The sequence below is a fragment of the Mercenaria mercenaria genome, chromosome 5 (assembly GCF_021730395.1).
Source record: "Mercenaria mercenaria strain notata chromosome 5, MADL_Memer_1, whole genome shotgun sequence".
Classification (NCBI taxonomy): Eukaryota; Metazoa; Mollusca; class Bivalvia; order Venerida; family Veneridae; genus Mercenaria; species Mercenaria mercenaria.
Window position 1 is genome coordinate 49,333,794 of NC_069365.1, and position 17,991 is coordinate 49,351,784.

Genomic DNA, 17,991 nt, shown 5'->3' on the forward strand with positions numbered 1-17,991 from the left:
AAATAGGTATTTAAGTAAATAATCCTATGTCTCAGTGTTTTATTTTCTTAAATAAATATCAACAGAAAAGCCGGTGTATGACTAAACTTGTGGGCACACACTGTATAAACCTCACAACAACGATAGATAGTACAAAAGCGCGTACATAATATAGTTCTAATATTTCTTCCTGTCTATTCCTGATTGTGGGGAAAACAATTTTCATTAATAGCTAGAAAGCATCAAATGTAAAAGGATGCTTGTTTTACCATTGTGTACTTCAGTTTTATTTGTACTCAGAAAAATTTCCCACGAACAAAAAGTCCAGATGTAATATCAATACACGGTTAATCGGTCGTTAGTTTACAGCGAAATGAATAAGAATGGAGCGCTATGCGAGACGCTGCACAAATGTTGTATTTATTGACAAGAAAGGTGTTGACATGTACAAATGAGGTTTTACTGTTATAGAAAAATGGAAGCGGAACCAGGATAAAGGTTCCAGTTATGCCAGAAATTATTCATAATTGAAAAATCATGGAGTTAAATTTGATGACATACGCGCACCTTACTTTCAGTTTATATTTGTTATTTTTAACAAATGGGATTATAGAGGGTGCTAAATTAGGAGAAAATGATATTTTGATTGTTAATCGACCTGTTAAAGTTTTACTTGGGAGATCAGTTACGGTTGATCCATTAAATAACTTGAGAATAAATGTGCGTCCAGGGGACAGTTGTGATGTGACAGTTCTGGACAGGAATTGGGATTTAACATTCAAACCAGGAAAACTCAGTGCTTCCAATTTTCCATGTAATTTTGGACCATCAGAATTAGTGTACGTTCATTTTGGCAATCGGAGATTGTCAACTGATATTGTTCGACTATTGCTGAGATATGATTCAGCCACTCAAACCATAATCATTCCATTTAGCTTAGTGATAAATATTGAGTTTAAACCATTGGAGATTATTTCCCACACAAATGCAATAATTGTCAATCATCATGCTGGATTAAGCACACCAATAGACTCTAGAACACTGAAATTTTCATCATACAATAAAGATAAAATGGTGTGTAAAATTAGCATAGTTAGTCGCTCTAGTGGACTACCTCAGTATGGATATCTAACAAACAACAGTTTTACTTTAACAAATATTGACTGTGAGGATTTTTTAAAACTGGGAGTAAGATATAAACACCATGCACATGTCAGTGCACCAAACATAGATTTCATTCCAATGACAGTCCAGATTCTGAGTCCAAATGGGGATTTATTAAAACAGGAGTATTTTCAAGTAAAAGTGGAGATTTTATCGGGGCAAGAAAATACAAGACCAGAGCCAAGTAGAAATGCTAAATTTATTATGAACTCTATTAACCAGTTTGTCATGACCGCAATAACTCCTGATATTATTTCTGCTTTTGATGCTCAGACACCGTCAGATAAACTTTTATTCAATATTACGCAACCACTTGGTCCAGGGGAAGGGGTAATAGTCAATACAGACAATCGTGATATTCCAATCTCTTCTTTTTTTCAACATGAAGTCAATGATCTCAAAATTGCCTATCGACCTCCCAGCTCAGACTCCAATATCAAGAGAATTTTTCAACTTGAGATTGCAATAGCTGATACAGATGGTCTTGCATCAGACCCAATTCCACTGATGATAGTCGTAGCACCAATGCACACATATGCCCCAGTTGTAACAACAAACACTGGGATTCAGCTGACAGAAGGGGAATCTCGTGCAATAGAAAGTCCAGATATACTAGAAATTTCAGACGAAGATAATTTAGACAATGTAGAAATAAGTCATATAGACGGCATGAAACACGGTCATCTTGTACTCCCTCCAGGAAAAAAATTGTTTACTCCATCTGATCTGAGACAGGGTAGTGTTGTTTACCATCATGACGATAGTGAAAGCTTAAGTGATAATATTATTTTCAAAATGTCAGATGGAAACAGTGAAGTAGAATTTTTGTTTCCTATCACAATTTACCCAAAAGATGACCAAGCGCCAACACTGAATGTGAATACAGGATTAGAGTTGAGTAAAAATGATATAATCGAAATAAGTCAATTTACTTTAAGTGCTACTGATACTGATACAGCGGATGAATCAATTATTTATGATCTTAGACCTCCTTATTCCACATTAGGAATAATAAATAAAAGGCAATTTCAAATGCCTAGTGAAGTTGAAAACTGGCTGTTTAAGAACGGAATTTATGAAAAAGTTGTTACTTCTTTTACTCAAAAGGATATTGTTGAAGGTAAAATATTTTACAAACATGTTGGTGGTCATATTTCAGATGTAGTTACAGATAAAATAAGATTTATTCTCTCTGATACTGGAAGCCCTCCAAACATGTCCCCAGAATATGAATTGATAGTGAAAATCCACCCTGTTGATGACATTCCACCATATTTATATCCAAACACGCAGTTACAATTAGAAGTAGAAGAATCTGAGCTCGTTCATTTCCGTAGGAAGACATTAAGGTATTCTGATGATGACACAAATGACAGAGAAATCAAATATACAATTACGCGCCAGCCCTACGATACTTATACAGGAGGTGCTGAGGATGCTGGGAAGGTTGTTTACTGTGAGGATCCTTACCGCCCAATAACACAATTCATTCAGTCAGAAGTAAACCACCACAAAATCTGCTTTCAGCCTCCGTCAGTAGAGCTAGGTCTTACAACCAGAATTATTCGGTTTGATTTTAGAGTTGAAGATGCATTAGGAAACATTCTCCCCAATCAACAGTGCAATATCATAGTAAAACCTATCAATAATCAGCCCCCAATAATAAAAAATACTGGAGCAATCATATTCGAAAATGATGAAATTCTTATAACTTCTGATATGCTGGACATTGATGATAGTGACACAGACTTGTCTGATATTGTCATAATTGTAAGAGCTATTCCGAGTCATGGTAATCTGTACAAAGAAGGGAGGCTACTCTCTGTCGGAGATATGTTTAAGAGAAGTGACATAGTGCAAAGACATCTAATATATAGAAATCTTGGTGAAAGCATTGAAATATCTGTAGATAGCTTTATTTTGGAAGTGACAGATGGAGTTCACGTAATACCAGTCATTTTCAAAATTAAAATTCGTCCAACTGATGATGAACCCGCTTACTTTGAAGGCACAGCGGCATCCGGTACCCTGAATATTCAGCTAGACGTAAACGAAAAACAAAGTGTAACATTGCGATCGGACCAATTTAAGATCAGAGACCCTGATTCTGATGTCATGAATGTTATGTATCTAATAAATGAATACCCCAAATTTGGCAGCATTCTTAAGAATGGGCGTAGAGTAAGCTATTTTTCTCAAAGAGATATTTGGCGAAAACTGGTTACTTATCAGCACACTGGTGAAGAAATTGGAAGAAATGAAACTTTGGATCAGGTTAAACTAGGAGTACATGACAATGACAGAATAGTTCTTGAAGATGGGACAAGACTGAAAGATATTTATTTATATATAAGTGTGTTTCCAGTAAATGATATTGCGCCAGTAGTTACAGTAGGTAAAAGTCTGGATGTTTCAGAAGGTGATAAGTCACCAATTTTGCCAATGAATATAGATGTCCAAGATACTGATTCCAATGAAGATGAAATTCTTTGCATGATAACTGAGCAAGCGAAAAATGGGTTTCTAGAAAACAAAGCCCCTCTTCTCGGATCTGAAACATCTAGGGAAGGTTTGCCAATTTCAGCTTTCACTATTAAAAGTTTACGCCGGGGGGACATAATCTATGTTCAGAGTGTTCATAAAGGAGTCGAACCAAGAAGCGATGAATTTACATTTCAATGTTCAGATGGAATAAATCTGTCAAATCCTGAAAAGCTAAATATTGTAATTCACCCAGTAAATGATGAAGAGCCAGAAGTCTATATTCGAGAATTCATTGGATCTGAGGGTATGGAAATACGAATAGATTCCCCTATATTAAATGCTGTAGATAAGGATGAACCTCCTGATATGTTAAATTTCATAATAACAGAACATCCCGCGCATGGCAGAATTTTCCAGCAAACCAGGAGCGGAGATATTCTTGTTAATAACTTCACTCTCGGAGATATTGAACAGTTTTCGACCATTATTTATGAACACGATGATTCTGAAACACAGTCGGACCATTTTGAATTCTTACTAACAGATGGAAAGCATAACATATCAAAATCTGTCCCGATTATCATATTTCCTGTAGATGATGAAACACCGAGACTGAAAATAAATAATGGACTTGAAATAGAAAATTTAGGAGATCGTAAGGTAATTACAAATAATGATCTTCTTGCTGAAGACATAGATTCTTCCATTGGAAATATTACTTACATTATTAGAAGAACCCCTCAGCAAGGCTATCTTATAAAAAAGTTCAGAGATTATGAGAGAAATCTTACGCTTGGTTCAAATTTTACACAAACTGACATTGATAATCAAGTGATAACTTACGTTCATACTGGACAAGAAGCAAAACGTGACTTGATAAAATTCGATGTAACAGATGGGCTTAATCCGCTAATTGATCGGTATTTCTACATTACTATACAAGGAATGGATATTATCTACCCAGAAGTTGTTAATCGTGGAGTCGAATTGCCCGAGGGTGGCACGATTGTCTTGTCGACTGACCTCATTAGTGGCACTGACATGAATTCTCCAGATGAAAAGCTGAAATTCACTATAACAAAAGCACCAAAGCATGGTTTTGTTGAATATGTTATTCGTCCTGGAATACCTATCCTTACATTTAGTCAGCTGGACCTGGCAGCTAGTCGTGTACGCTATATTCATAATGCAGAGGATGAAATGAAAATGGACAGTTTTGAGTTTGAAGTAACTGATGGGTTTAACCCTGTGTTCCGTACATTTAGAATTGCTCTAACTGACGTAGATAATAAGAGACCCGTGTTAATGTTTACGGTATTGAGATTAAAAGAAGGAACAAGCAAAATTATTACGCCATTTGAACTGAAAGCTGTTGACATGGACACGCCAGATGAAAAAATAATGTTTACTATCACACAAGTACCATTGCATGGAAATCTACTATATAATTTCTCTAGAATTGTGTCCAGGTTCTCGCTGACAGATTTAAACCAGAACTTGATATGCTACCAGCACGATGGAACTGAGACTCTGTCAGACAGTTTTACTTTTACTGTCACTGACGGTACACATTTACAATTTTTCATTCCTGGCTCTAATATACCAACACGACGGCCTCAGGAAATGGACATTGAAATCATCCCGGTAGATAACGGGCTGCCCCAGATGTCGGTAAATACGGGGTCAACTTACCTGACTCCATTAGATGTGGGTCTTGGATTCCAGTTCACAAGTCGATGCTTGCAGAGCAAAGATCACGATAGCCCTGTTGACAGTCTGCGATACATTGTGACAGTTCCGCCAAAACATGGTTACATACGTAACATACGCAGAGGAAATGGAGGCGTGGCTTCTTGGACACAAGGTAATATATCTGTCGATAATGATAAATCTAGATCAAAAGCTTCATTGATTTTACAAACTGTTTAATCCAGCTCACTATATATAAATATATCATGACTGGAATCTTGTCTATAGGTATTTCATGTGATTATATTGTTTAAATTAATCCAAATAATTAAACAATACCAGACCTAACATTTAGATTGCATCTTCCTGTGAAAAAGCAAACATAAAACTAATAACTGTTTCAGTAAATCGTATCAAGCCATAGCTCAGTAATACGGACCTCTAATAAAGCACTTTTAATGAGTACAGCAGTATTGCCCACATGAACGAATTTGAATATCAAAATCATAGAAACTTTTAGATTTAGATTTTATTCTCTTTAGATAAAATATTGTATTTTAAAATGGAAGAATAATTATCTTTATCACAATTTCAAAAGCATAATCTTCTTTTGAAATCTAATAATTATTTTAGTTCAAGAATTTCAGTCTGTTTACAGTGTATTTGATAAAACTAGGAAATATCCTTTAAAACATTTACCTGATGTGTAAATGTTCAGATGATGTTTCATTTGAGAAATTTTCTCATATTTTCATGTACACTTTGATAGCATAAGTACCCCTTGAATTTTTATCGTCAAGAACAGAAACGCCTCTGATTTCCAGGAATGTTGTATCAAAGACTAGACGAGCTTTACAGGATGTACTTGTTTTATGTTGTGAAGCATCAATACCTAGATTAGCTGTAATCAAGTCAACATTGAATAATGAGAGTTTTGGGATCAAAATATCTCCAGAAATGCTATTTCTATTTTCCTATTACATTTGTCTTAATAATTTCCACTAATGAAAACAAGTGAATAATAGCTTGGTTCTATTGTGGCAGGGAAATAAGATTATTAGCAGATTTTACTGTTTAATCACCAAGAGATATAAAAAAGCTATTCTATAACATTCATTACTTGGCAATATTTCCATTTTGGTTATTGATGTCAGCAATCACTTCATGAAGGAATTTGAAAAATACGAATTATGATTTTTCTTTTCTGTTTATTTGCATAAAATATCACTTTGTTATTCGAAAGATTATTTAGAGTAACTGGTGTGTACTATGTTAACTCTTATCACGTTGGACACAATTGATTCTGCATTTGCGACCAGTGTAGATCTTGCTTGCACATCCATGCAGTCTGATCAAGATCTGCACTGTTTGCTATTCAGTCAGTATCTTTTTGGTAAGCACCCCTTTTAGCAGTTAATGGTACTGTCCAAATTAAAAGATAGACAAGTTCATTATAGAAATATAGCAGGGTAAGGGTTAATTTATTCCTGCATAGCTTGATCTGTTACTTGAGATAACATTTATGTATTGTATGTGAAAACAATAGTTAAAAACATTTGACTGCATAATATATGAGCCGCGCCATGAGAAAACCAACATAGTGGGTTTGCGACCAGCATGGATCCAGACCAGCCTGCGCATCCGCGCTGTCTGGTCAGGATCCATGCTGTTCGCTATCAGTTTCTTCAATTGCAATAGGCTTTGAAAGCGGACAGCATGGATCCTGACCAGACTGCGCGGATGCGCAGGCTGGTCTGGATCCATGCTGGTCGCAAACACACTATGTTGATTTTCTCATGGCACGGCTCAATTATGAATATTGTTTAGCTGAAATGAAAGATCTCCTGCACTGCTTGCAGTATTTCTTACCAGTATATTCGTATACCAGTAAACATTTAAATCATTTCATAGAATTTTTGAAGGGTAACTGGCGTTTTCGAAGTTACCTGAGAATAAATACAGTCTAATATGGAAGTCGAATATTCTAATGATTTTGATTTGTTGAGCGGTTCATTTTTATGTATAAACAGACTCACTTATCTTTGACAGTTTAGGGTACAAATTTAATATATCCTGATTTTTATGTATGCTGAAGCAGTAACTGTTATTGTTATCTTTAATTACCAAAAAGGGTCCTTTTAACATAACAGAAGTTTAATTAAATTTTTAGCTCGACTATTCATAGAATAGTGAGCTATTGCACTCGCCCATGCGTCGGCGTCCGCGTCGGCGTCGGCGTCGGCGTCCGCGTCCCGATTTTGGTTAAGGTTTTGTATGTAAGCTGGTATCTCAGTAACCACTTGTGGGAATGGATTGAAACTTCACACACTTATTCACTGTGACAAACTGACTTACATTGCACAGGTTCCATAACTCTATTTTGCTTTTTTACAAAATTATGCCCCTTTTTCGACTTAGAAATTTTTGGTTAAGGTTTTGTATGTAAGCTGGTAACTCAGTAACCACTTGTGGGAATGGATTGAAACTTCACACACTTATTCACTGTGATGAACTTATCTACATTGCACAGGTTCCATAACTCTATTTTGCTTATTTACAAAATTATGCCCCTTTTTCGACTTAGAAATTTTTGGTTAAGGTTTTGTATGTAAGCTGGTATCTCAGTACTTACTAATGGGAATGGATTGAAACTTCACATACTTGTTCACTATCATGATCTGACATGCACTAAGCAAGTCCCATAAATCTACTCTCTTTTTTTTCAAAATTATGCCCCTTTTTCGACTTAGCAGTTTTTGGTTAAATTTTTGTATGTAATCTGATATCTCAGTATCCACTAATTGGAATGGATTGAAACTTCACACACTTGTTCACTGTCATGATCTAACATGCACTGTGAAGGTCCCATAACTCTACTTGGCATTTTTACAAAATTATGCCCCTTTGACTTAGCAGTTTTTTGTTAAGTTTTTGTATGTAAGCTGGTATCTCAGTATCCACAAATTGGAAAGGATTGAAACTTCACACACTTGTTCACTGTCATGATATGACATGCAGTACAGAGGTTCAATACCTCTACTTTGCATTTTACAAAATTATGCCCCTTTTTCAACTTTTGTATTCATTCAATTGACAAGGCTGTTGAATAGTCGAGCGTTGCTGTCCTCCGACAGCTCTTGTTTTATAAAAGATTACCATGACATTTAATGATTTATGTAAATGTAGTGCTGATGTAGACCCCATCCTGCATTATAAAGAGATTTAGATAAATGCAGACTCAGCCGGCCAGAATGTATATACATAACTACACAAAAATTCAATTAAGAAGTGATCAGTCTTGCATAATTGGCTAGAAGGCAGGTGCTAATTGTAGAAATATAATTAACACTTGACCCAGGTAATGAGCGAACCAGCTGGTTTGCTGTAGGAGATAATTTAGTAATCATCATGCTAGAAATTGTGACTGGTCAGTACTGGAAGGAGTACATACTTTTGAAAAATGTACATTATTTTTATATTAGTTAATTTTTTTTCTTGAGGCTGTGACATGAGAAAAAAATACAGTTCTGTTGCATCACGATTCAATATTTTTCTGTTGATACTTGAGGCTATATTTTTTTCATTTTTGCGCTGTCTTTGTTTAAAGACGTTATAGTTATTGCTGTGTTTCTGTTTATGGACATTTCATGCATTGTACTGCTTTTATGGACATATCATCCAAAAGACATCCATCCTCCTTTTGCTGTAACTTTGCTCTGTCACTGTTTATGAACATTCAGTAATTAATTGGTCTGTCTGTTTCTAGGGCATTATAGGACTCAGTGTCCTTTCGCTGTTATGCTTGCCCACTTAACTCAATAGGGAGAACGCAGATCTACGGATCATGTGGTCGCGAGTTTGAGCCCTGGGCGAGGAATATGTTTTCTGTGACAATTTGATAAAAGACATTGTGTCTGAAATCATTCTTCCTCCACCTCTGATTCATGTGTCACTTGCTGAGAACAGGTTTGTACTGGTACAAAATCCAGGAACACTGGTTAGGTTAACTGCCTGCCATTTAATACGTATTAACTGAAATACTGTTGAAAAATGGTGTTAAACCCAAAACAACATCCTTTTGCTGTTAATGACATTTCATTCATTGCGCTGTTGCTGTTCATTTATATTTCCTTCGTCAATCAGTTGATGTCTACAGAAATTACATTCATTGCTCTGTTGCTGTTAATAGACATTTCAATCATTCTCTGTTGTTTCTGATAATTTTATTCAATGCTTTGTTGCTAGTATTTTGACTTTCACCATTGTCCTTTTGCTGTTTATTGCTCTGTTGTTGTTTATGGACATTTCCTTTTACTGTTTATTATTGTTTTGTTGTTTTTCCATCATTACCTTTCTTTTTGACATTTCTTTCTGGATGTTAGTTTGATCTTAAAATAATTCTTCAGTTTTGAAGAGTGTTTTTACTGACACTATATACCAGCCTGTCTTCATTGTCATTTTATGAATGAAACTAAACATGCACTTAATTCACTAGACTAAATCAGATTTATAGCAGTTGCATTTTGATGATGAATTAAATTGTAAAATATATCTTGATTTGGTGATAGTCATGCAACAGACGTCGCCACATAAAATACCTTTCCTGTTTGAAAAAACAGACTACATTGTATTACTTACGAAGCATAATATTGCTATTGTACGATTTTGCTCACCGAAGTAGAAGATTGGTAATGTACATCAAAGATTGAAGTCACTACCATGAAAGATGAAGATTTTAGATAGGGATACAGTCTGAATAATGTATTTATTACAGGAGTTTTATAAAATAGGTGTAAAAAATTTAAAATGAAGTTGTAAAAGTCAAATTTTCTATCACCTTTTGACACTAAATTATTGCACAAGACTAACAAGAAGTTTAATAACTCTCTTATTAATGAAGTTGGTATAAACTGGTATAACAGATGAATTGATCTGTGTACCATGATGCTGCAATTTTATTAATGCAAGCAAATAAAGTCATTATTTGACTGGGAAAATTACTTTTATTATAAAGTTTGATAAAAGCTTGATAATTTAGCAGCAATTATCTAATTCCTTTGATGTATTTATTATCTTGCCATTGTCAGATTTTGTTTCAAATTCATCAAGAAAAAATAGTTTTCATAGAAGTATCATTTGACTGCTTAATAAGCACTTTCTTACCATAAAGTAGTATTTAAAGAAAATATGAGGATATTTGTTTGTTTCAGTGTAAGATCTTAATATATTTCACTGAGTTAAAACCATGGCATATGCAATATTTTCACTAGTAGCTTAACCATAAATGAAAAAGTGAAATATATTTCAATCTTACACGTAAAACAAACAAGTTTTCTTTTTATTTCTTGATTTTCAACAGTTTTAATCAAATTATACCCATTTTACCTGTGCAAGGTCATGTGCATTGCGTTATAACGTCAAAATGTCATAATATCTGTGTTGAAAATCTTTGAAGTTTTTATAGATTTCTTTAACATTTTATTACGATGGAACATATATCTTTATGTTTGTGTAGATATATACATCTTTATCTTTATTGAAGTTACTTTGCAAAGAATTTTCTATTATTTATAATTCATATTCTTTCACAGTTCAAACCAGTGAAAAATAAAAATGACATTTTTCACTGATATTTTCTCTGCTTTGAAATAGTGACAATAACAATTTTATTTCACTAATATAAATTAGTATTTCACTAAAAAGCATAAAATAAAGTTTAAACATTTATATCAATATTCTTTAATCAAAATGCGTGACTTGAAAATCAAAATGCATGAAAAGCTAATGTAAATGTTTAAAAAAAACAACTTCTATTTATATAATACTACCAAGCAGTCTTGTGTTGCTTAGGTGGTGTTGTTTCAATACTTGACATTTATTCACCTACAAAGATATACAGAAATCTGAAAGTCTGATTAGTTTGTCTTATAATTTATATGTTAATCACAATTTGAAGTGAAACATATGTTTCAGTATTAGCTGAAGGTAGTACAGACTGGCCGCACCTCCCTATCTCAAGTTCACAGATATGATATCTTAGAGATAGATTTACCAGTCTTTTGTAATAATGCTGTAAAAATGAGCCGTGCATGAGAAAACCAACATAGTGGGTATGACCGCAGGATCACCAGCTGCGCATCCGCGCATCTGGTCAGGATCCAGTTTTCGCTAACGGTTTCTCTAATTGTAATAGGCTTGAAGCGAACAGCTGGATCTGAACCAACTGCGGGATGACAGGCTGGACTGGATCCTTGCTGTCGCATACCACTCATGTGGTTTTTCATGCAGCTCAATGTCTGGATACAGTTACACATGATTGATAGGAATTATCTTATTGTGTGTTTATTAATCACTAACCAGTCCTATGTAACAGGAGGTTGAACTGAAACAAACAAAAACACCAAAGATGATCTATACCAGTTTCATCGAAACATGTACATTAGCTACCCAGTATATAATGGAAATTAAAAAAATAATATATATTTACTAAATTTTTTAATGGCAATGATCAAATGGCAGAACTAAATTAACCTATACTGGCATGAGGGTTTGGCTCTATGGACTAATTGCCATCTTTTCCTCAGGCACTATTTCTGTGAATTCTCTTTTAAAAATATTTTAAGCAATTTCACTGATATTTTACAGTACTGTTTTCCATCATGTCCATTCACTGATATTTTACAACGCAGTTTTTCTGTAAATTCTGTTTTAAAAATAAAGCAGTTTCACAACACTGTTTTCCTGTGAAATATCTCATAAAATTTTTAAAACAATTTCACTGATATTTTACAACACTGTTTTTCCGTGATTTCTCTTTTAAAAATAAAACACTTATACTGATATTTTACAACACCGTTCTTTCCTTGATTTCTGGTTTAAAAATGAAACACTTTCAAACAACTCTATGGTGGTATTAGGAACTTTTTTTTAAATTTTCAGAATATCTTGATTACTTTTGAATTGTGTTGGTGTGCCGTAAAACCCAAATAAATAAATAAATTTGAATTGATCATCAAAATATACTGAGTATTCAGTATTTTATTAACAGAAGGTATGTTAAATTATAAAAATGAAATGTACAGTGTATTGAATTCTTGTGTACATCAGAACAAAACCAATGTTTTTTGCTTAAAATAATGTATTGTGTTGATATGACTGCCCTAATAAGTATTGTACTAATTAGCGTTAGATTTTAGCTTTGCAATCTACAGGGATAATCTTGCAATTTAAGAACACATGCTGTGATACATATAGTTTTGTGAATGAGTTAAAATTTGCATTTTAAAATTGTAAGATGTTTTATCTTTCTTTGGTAAAACTGACAGATGTATATGAGATTATTCTGCTAATGTGTTGCACATTATTGTATTTCAGACATCAAAGAATGCTCACCACTTAGGATCTTTTGAACTGAAAACTTTAACCCATAAAATATATATATCATATATTGACCTAAAATTTGGTACTTGAATCTGATAATTATGCTAAGGTAAGACTTCCTTTCAGATCTGATCTGATCACCTGTGGAACAATGGTTTCCGGATAAAATCTGTACAGTCAATTTTGTTGAAATTAAAAGGGTGACTTGCTGTAATGTTTGAATACTTTGTGTTCTTTCACAAATTGTTAAAGATGTTTTTATCATGTAATTACTGACTTGAATCAAAAGGTGTGCATGAAACTGTTTTCCATTGATTTTAATGTAATTTCTTGAATGGCATGGAAACATACCGGTATGTCTTTTGCAGCAGTTGGGAATGGTTCTTTGATCCACTTTTAACACTATTTATATCAGTTAATGTAAATGGTTTGATACATGGTAAATACTGGTCAGTGCCCATCAAGCGTTCTGGACTTGTTGGACTAGATGTCAATTTTCGTTACTGTAATTTGCCCTTTTTTTACAAATGATGGTCTGTCAGCCAAATTTCCAGAATACAATGTGAATTTCATATCACATCATGGAAAAACAACTGACATGAAAAGATACTGAAGTTGCCCTTCAAGGTTGTTTGATTCAGAAATTGGTCAATTTTTACTGTTTATGTTCCCTTAATTGTTTTCTATAAGGTTATCAATGCTGACATTTAGATATTTACAACAATTGGTCATTGATTTCATTGAAATTCTTGATTGCTTTTATGGAAATTTTCATAAATGCTTTGTTTGTATTTTGTGTTTCTGTATGGATATTTGTACCATTGCCTTTTGTTGTGTTGCTTTTGGGACTATCTCATAAATTGCTTTTCTTTTACTATTTTTTTTTTTCTTTTTCTGTTTTATGGATTTTTCAAATTAACAGTTGTTCTCAGCCCCAAAAAACATTCATTTTTTTTTTTGATTTTGACTAATAAATTATTTGCTTCTTGGAATTCTTAACTTTTGCTGATTTATTTTTTTCCCGTTCCTCAACTTGACCTTTCAGGAACAATTCATGAATTCTTGTAGAAATTGTTTTGTTGCTGTTTGTGGATATTTCATAAATTGTTTTGTTGCTGTTTGTGGATATTTTATAAATTGCTTTTTTGCTGTTTATGGATATTTGATTCATTGCTCAGTTGCTCTTTTTTTAATGAGAAATTTCAGTAATTGCTCTGTTGCTTTTGTGGATATTTGAAATTTTCATAAATGCTTTTTGTTGTACTGATATCATAATGCTGCTGTAAGGATATTTGATTCATGCTCAGTTGCTCTTTTTAGAAATTTCAGAAATTGTTTTGTTGCTGTTTGTGGATATTTCATAAATTGCCCCATTGCTGTTTGTGGATATTTCATAAATTGCTTTTTTGCTGTTTATGGATATTTGATTCATTGCTCAGTTGCTCTTTTTAGAAATTTCAGAAATTGGTTTGTTGCTGTTTGTGGATATTTCATAAATTGCTTTGTTGCTGTTTATGGATATTTGATTCATTACTCAGTTGCTCTTTTTAGAAATTTCAGAAATTGTTTTGTTGCTGTTTGTGGATATTTCATAAATTGTTTTTTGCTGTTTATGGTATTTGTTTCATTAGCGTCGTTGCTCTTTTAAAATTTCAGTTAAAATTGGCTTTGTAGCTGTTTCTGGATTTGTCATACCAATACTCTGTTCTGCGTTAGCAACTTTCACATGTAATCAAGTGGCGTTAATGATTTCAGAAAATGTCGTTTATCAATAGTTCACTGAGAACATACTTCCGCCAATGCTTTGCTGCGTTCGTACAGCACTATTTGATGCTTAGCTCGGTTGTTGCTTTTTGGATTTTCATAAATTGCTTTTTTGTGTATTATGATATTTGTATCATTACTCAGTTGCTTTTTTAGAAATTTCAAAATAGCTTTGTTGCTGTTTGTGAATATTTCATAAATTGCTTTGTTGCTGTTTATGGTGTTTTTGATTCATTACTAATATGCTTATTTAGAATCATTTCATAATTGTTTTGGTGTTGCTGTTTTTGGATATTTCATAAATTGTTTTAGATGCAGTTTATGGATTTTATGATTACATGTAATCAGTTGCTCTTTATGAAATTTCAGAATTGTTGTTTCTGTAATAGAATTGATTCATTCTCATTGCTCTTTTAGAATTCAAAATTGTTCTTCGTTTGTGATATTATAAATTGCTTGTGCATGTTAATATTACTGAATGCTTTTGCTGTTTGTATTGATTATTGCTCATGTATATTTAGATTTGTTAATGTTTGCTTGTGGATATGTAGTCCATTACTTTGTTCTGTTTATGAAATTTTAATTGCTTGTTGCAGTTTATGGATATTTCTGAGCTGAGATTTATTGTACATCCTTTGGTTCTGATGAAATAAACATATTTAAGTCTCATTAAATCATGATTAGAGATTATTTCAGTATCCTCACAAAAGTTAAATTCTTTTCCTGTGTGTATATAAAATTAGTTTCCCATAAACTAAAACAGAAGATTTGCAAATCTGTACGATTTTAAATGAAAATGGTTTGATTAATATATGGTGTTTTGATAGAAGATGAAAATTATATTGGTTTTCTTGTGGCAATCAAAACCCCATAAAAATTATTATAGACTAAAAAATGCTGATGAGATATACTTTCTGCATTAGCACATACATGCTGTAATCGTAATTAATTTGCAAGCAAATTAAGTCATTATTTGACTGAAAAAATTACTTTTATTATATATAGTTTGATGACAATGTGATAATTTAGCAGCAGCCATTCCTGCTGGTGTAATTATATTGCTTTGCAATTGATTTTGTTTCAAATTCATGGAGAAAAATAGTTAGCAAAGAAATATTTCTTTTATACCAGAATTATCTGACTTTTTGATAACAACTTTCTATCATTCTGTAAAATATTCAAAGGAAAAATACATCTATATTCTTTCATCAAAATGATCTTATCATAAAAATGCATGAAAATGATGAAGGATAAAATTATATTTCTTTAAGTTTGATTTGATTTCATTTTATTTGACAACTTGCCATTTATATTTACCGGCAGGCCATTTTGTGTCAGTTGAAGGTGGCGGCTGTTGCAGTCAGTAACAGGTTTATTCCCCAACATAAAGAGATTTGAGATCAGTGTATATTAAAGCGAAAAAGTATTTGCCAAGGGTTTTTTAAATGTATAGTGCAGACTGCTGCCCCTCCCTTATCTGTTATCCACAGATATGATATCTTAGAGGTAGATTTACCAGTCTTCTGTGATAATGCTGTAAAGATGTTCTTGGATGTTCTCAGATACTGTTACACAAGATTGATTGGAATAATCTTATAACATGTTTGTGAAGCAGTAACAGGACATTGAACCAAAACAAATACCCCAAAGACTATTATCAAATTAATTGAAACATATAAATTACTCAGGATATTCTGTCAGTTTGGGGATCAGAATAAACAGGTTTTTGTATTTTATATTTACTACTAGTTGAACTGACAGTGCTCAGTAATCAGTAATGAAACCCACCCGCTTAGCTATATATAATGGGGATATTGGATTGTGGGGTCGCGAGTTTGATCCCTGGACACGGCGTATGTTCTCTGTGATGATTTGATAAAAGACATTGTGTCCGACATCATTTGTCCTCCACCTCTGATGCAAATGGGGAAGTTGGCAGTTTCTTGTGGAGAATAGGTTTGTACTGGTACAGAATCCAGAAACACTGGTATGGTTAAATCCCTGCTGTTACATAACTGAAATACTGGTAAAAAACATGTGTTAAAACCCAAAACAAAACAAACTGTCAATAGTGAGATATAAAAATATATCTTTGTTCACTCATAATGGAGTGCATTTACATCTACCTTCTCCACTGACACATTGTCCTAAATGATCAATACAAGCGACCTAACATTTCTAAAATGGACTGGTCCATCATTCAGTTTGGGCAGTACCACTTATTATTCAAAGGGTTGTTAACTGAAAATTTACTGACTGAATAGCAAACAGTGCAGACTATGCACAGATGTGCATGCAGGCTCAGTGGTCTTGGTCTGCACTGATTGCAGAGACAAAATCACTTGCCGCAAGGAGGCTAAAGGTTATATACAGTTATTAGATGGCAATGTATCTTAGCAGAGCTGAACCTGTAATGGAACAAGGGGGAAGCCTGATATGCTTATTTAGGTTTATAGTAATGCTGATAACTACTGTTGTATATCTGAAGAACTAACTTTTAACCTGCGGTTGCAGTTTCTGGCACTGGTTACATGATTTTGTTACTATTTTTGTAGTATTATATTATCATAATGTATTAGAATTAATTGTTACTTACAATTATAATTGTAATTAGTCGCCAGATCTGATAAAGAAATTTACTGTGTAAGAATTCATGTACGTATAATAGAACAAAACAATGTGTTTTTTTTTATATAAATGTGTTAAAAATTAATCAGACTGTTCTAATATGCATTCAGTATTGTACTAATTAGCATTTGTGATTTGGATTTAGATTGTAGCTGTGCAATCTGCAAGGATAATCTTGAAACTATAGAAACACCTGCTGTGATATATTTTTGTGAATGAGTTGAAATTTGCATTTTAAAATGTTTAGATGTTTTATCTTTCTTTTGTAAAATTGACAGATGTATTCAAGATTATTCTGCTAATGGGTCACAGATTATTGTATTATAGACATCAAAGGTTCCTCAAATGTTAGGATCTTTTGAACTGAAAAACTTTAACCCATATTATATATATCATATAATGACCTAAAAATTTGGTAATTGAATCTGATATGCTAATGTAAGGCTTGATTTCAGATCTAATCACCCATGAAACAATGCTTTCAAGATAAAATCTGGACAATTTTGTTGAAATTAAAAGGATCACTTGCTATAATGTCTGAATACTTTCTGTTTCACAAATTGTTACAGATGTTTTTAATCATGCAATTTCTAACCCTTTAACCATGCTGAACACGATTGATTCTGCCTTTGCGACCAGTGTAGATCGTGATGTGCAGTCTGATCAAGATCTGCACTGTTTGCAATTCAGTCAGTATATTTTTGGTAAGCACCCCTTTTAACACTCAATGGTATTGTCCAAATTGAAAGATGGACAAGTTTGTTATAGAAATTTAGCAGGGTAAGGGCGTAGAACATGTGTCTCCAGCAGCAGCTGAGAATGGTCGCAATCAACACTACCGGTAATTAATTCTACTGTTCAAACAGTTGATTACAGGGTAAAATACTCAGCACTGTTTGCTAT

The 17,991-nt window shown here is 33.3% G+C and overlaps 1 protein-coding gene across 2 annotated transcripts in view; it reads left to right on the forward strand.

Moving 5' to 3' along the window:
- The first annotated feature begins 335 nt into the window (after window positions 1-335).
- LOC123557097 (FRAS1-related extracellular matrix protein 2-like) overlaps window positions 336-17,991 on the forward strand; it is a 109,993-nt gene continuing 92,337 nt past the window's right edge. For both annotated transcript variants that reach the window (XM_053543473.1, XM_053543474.1), the window contains exon 1: window positions 336-5,491. In XM_053543473.1, coding sequence (XP_053399448.1) covers window positions 517-5,491 — 4,975 coding nt within the window. In that variant the 5' untranslated portion in view covers window positions 336-516. The remainder of the gene's footprint in view (window positions 5,492-17,991) is intronic.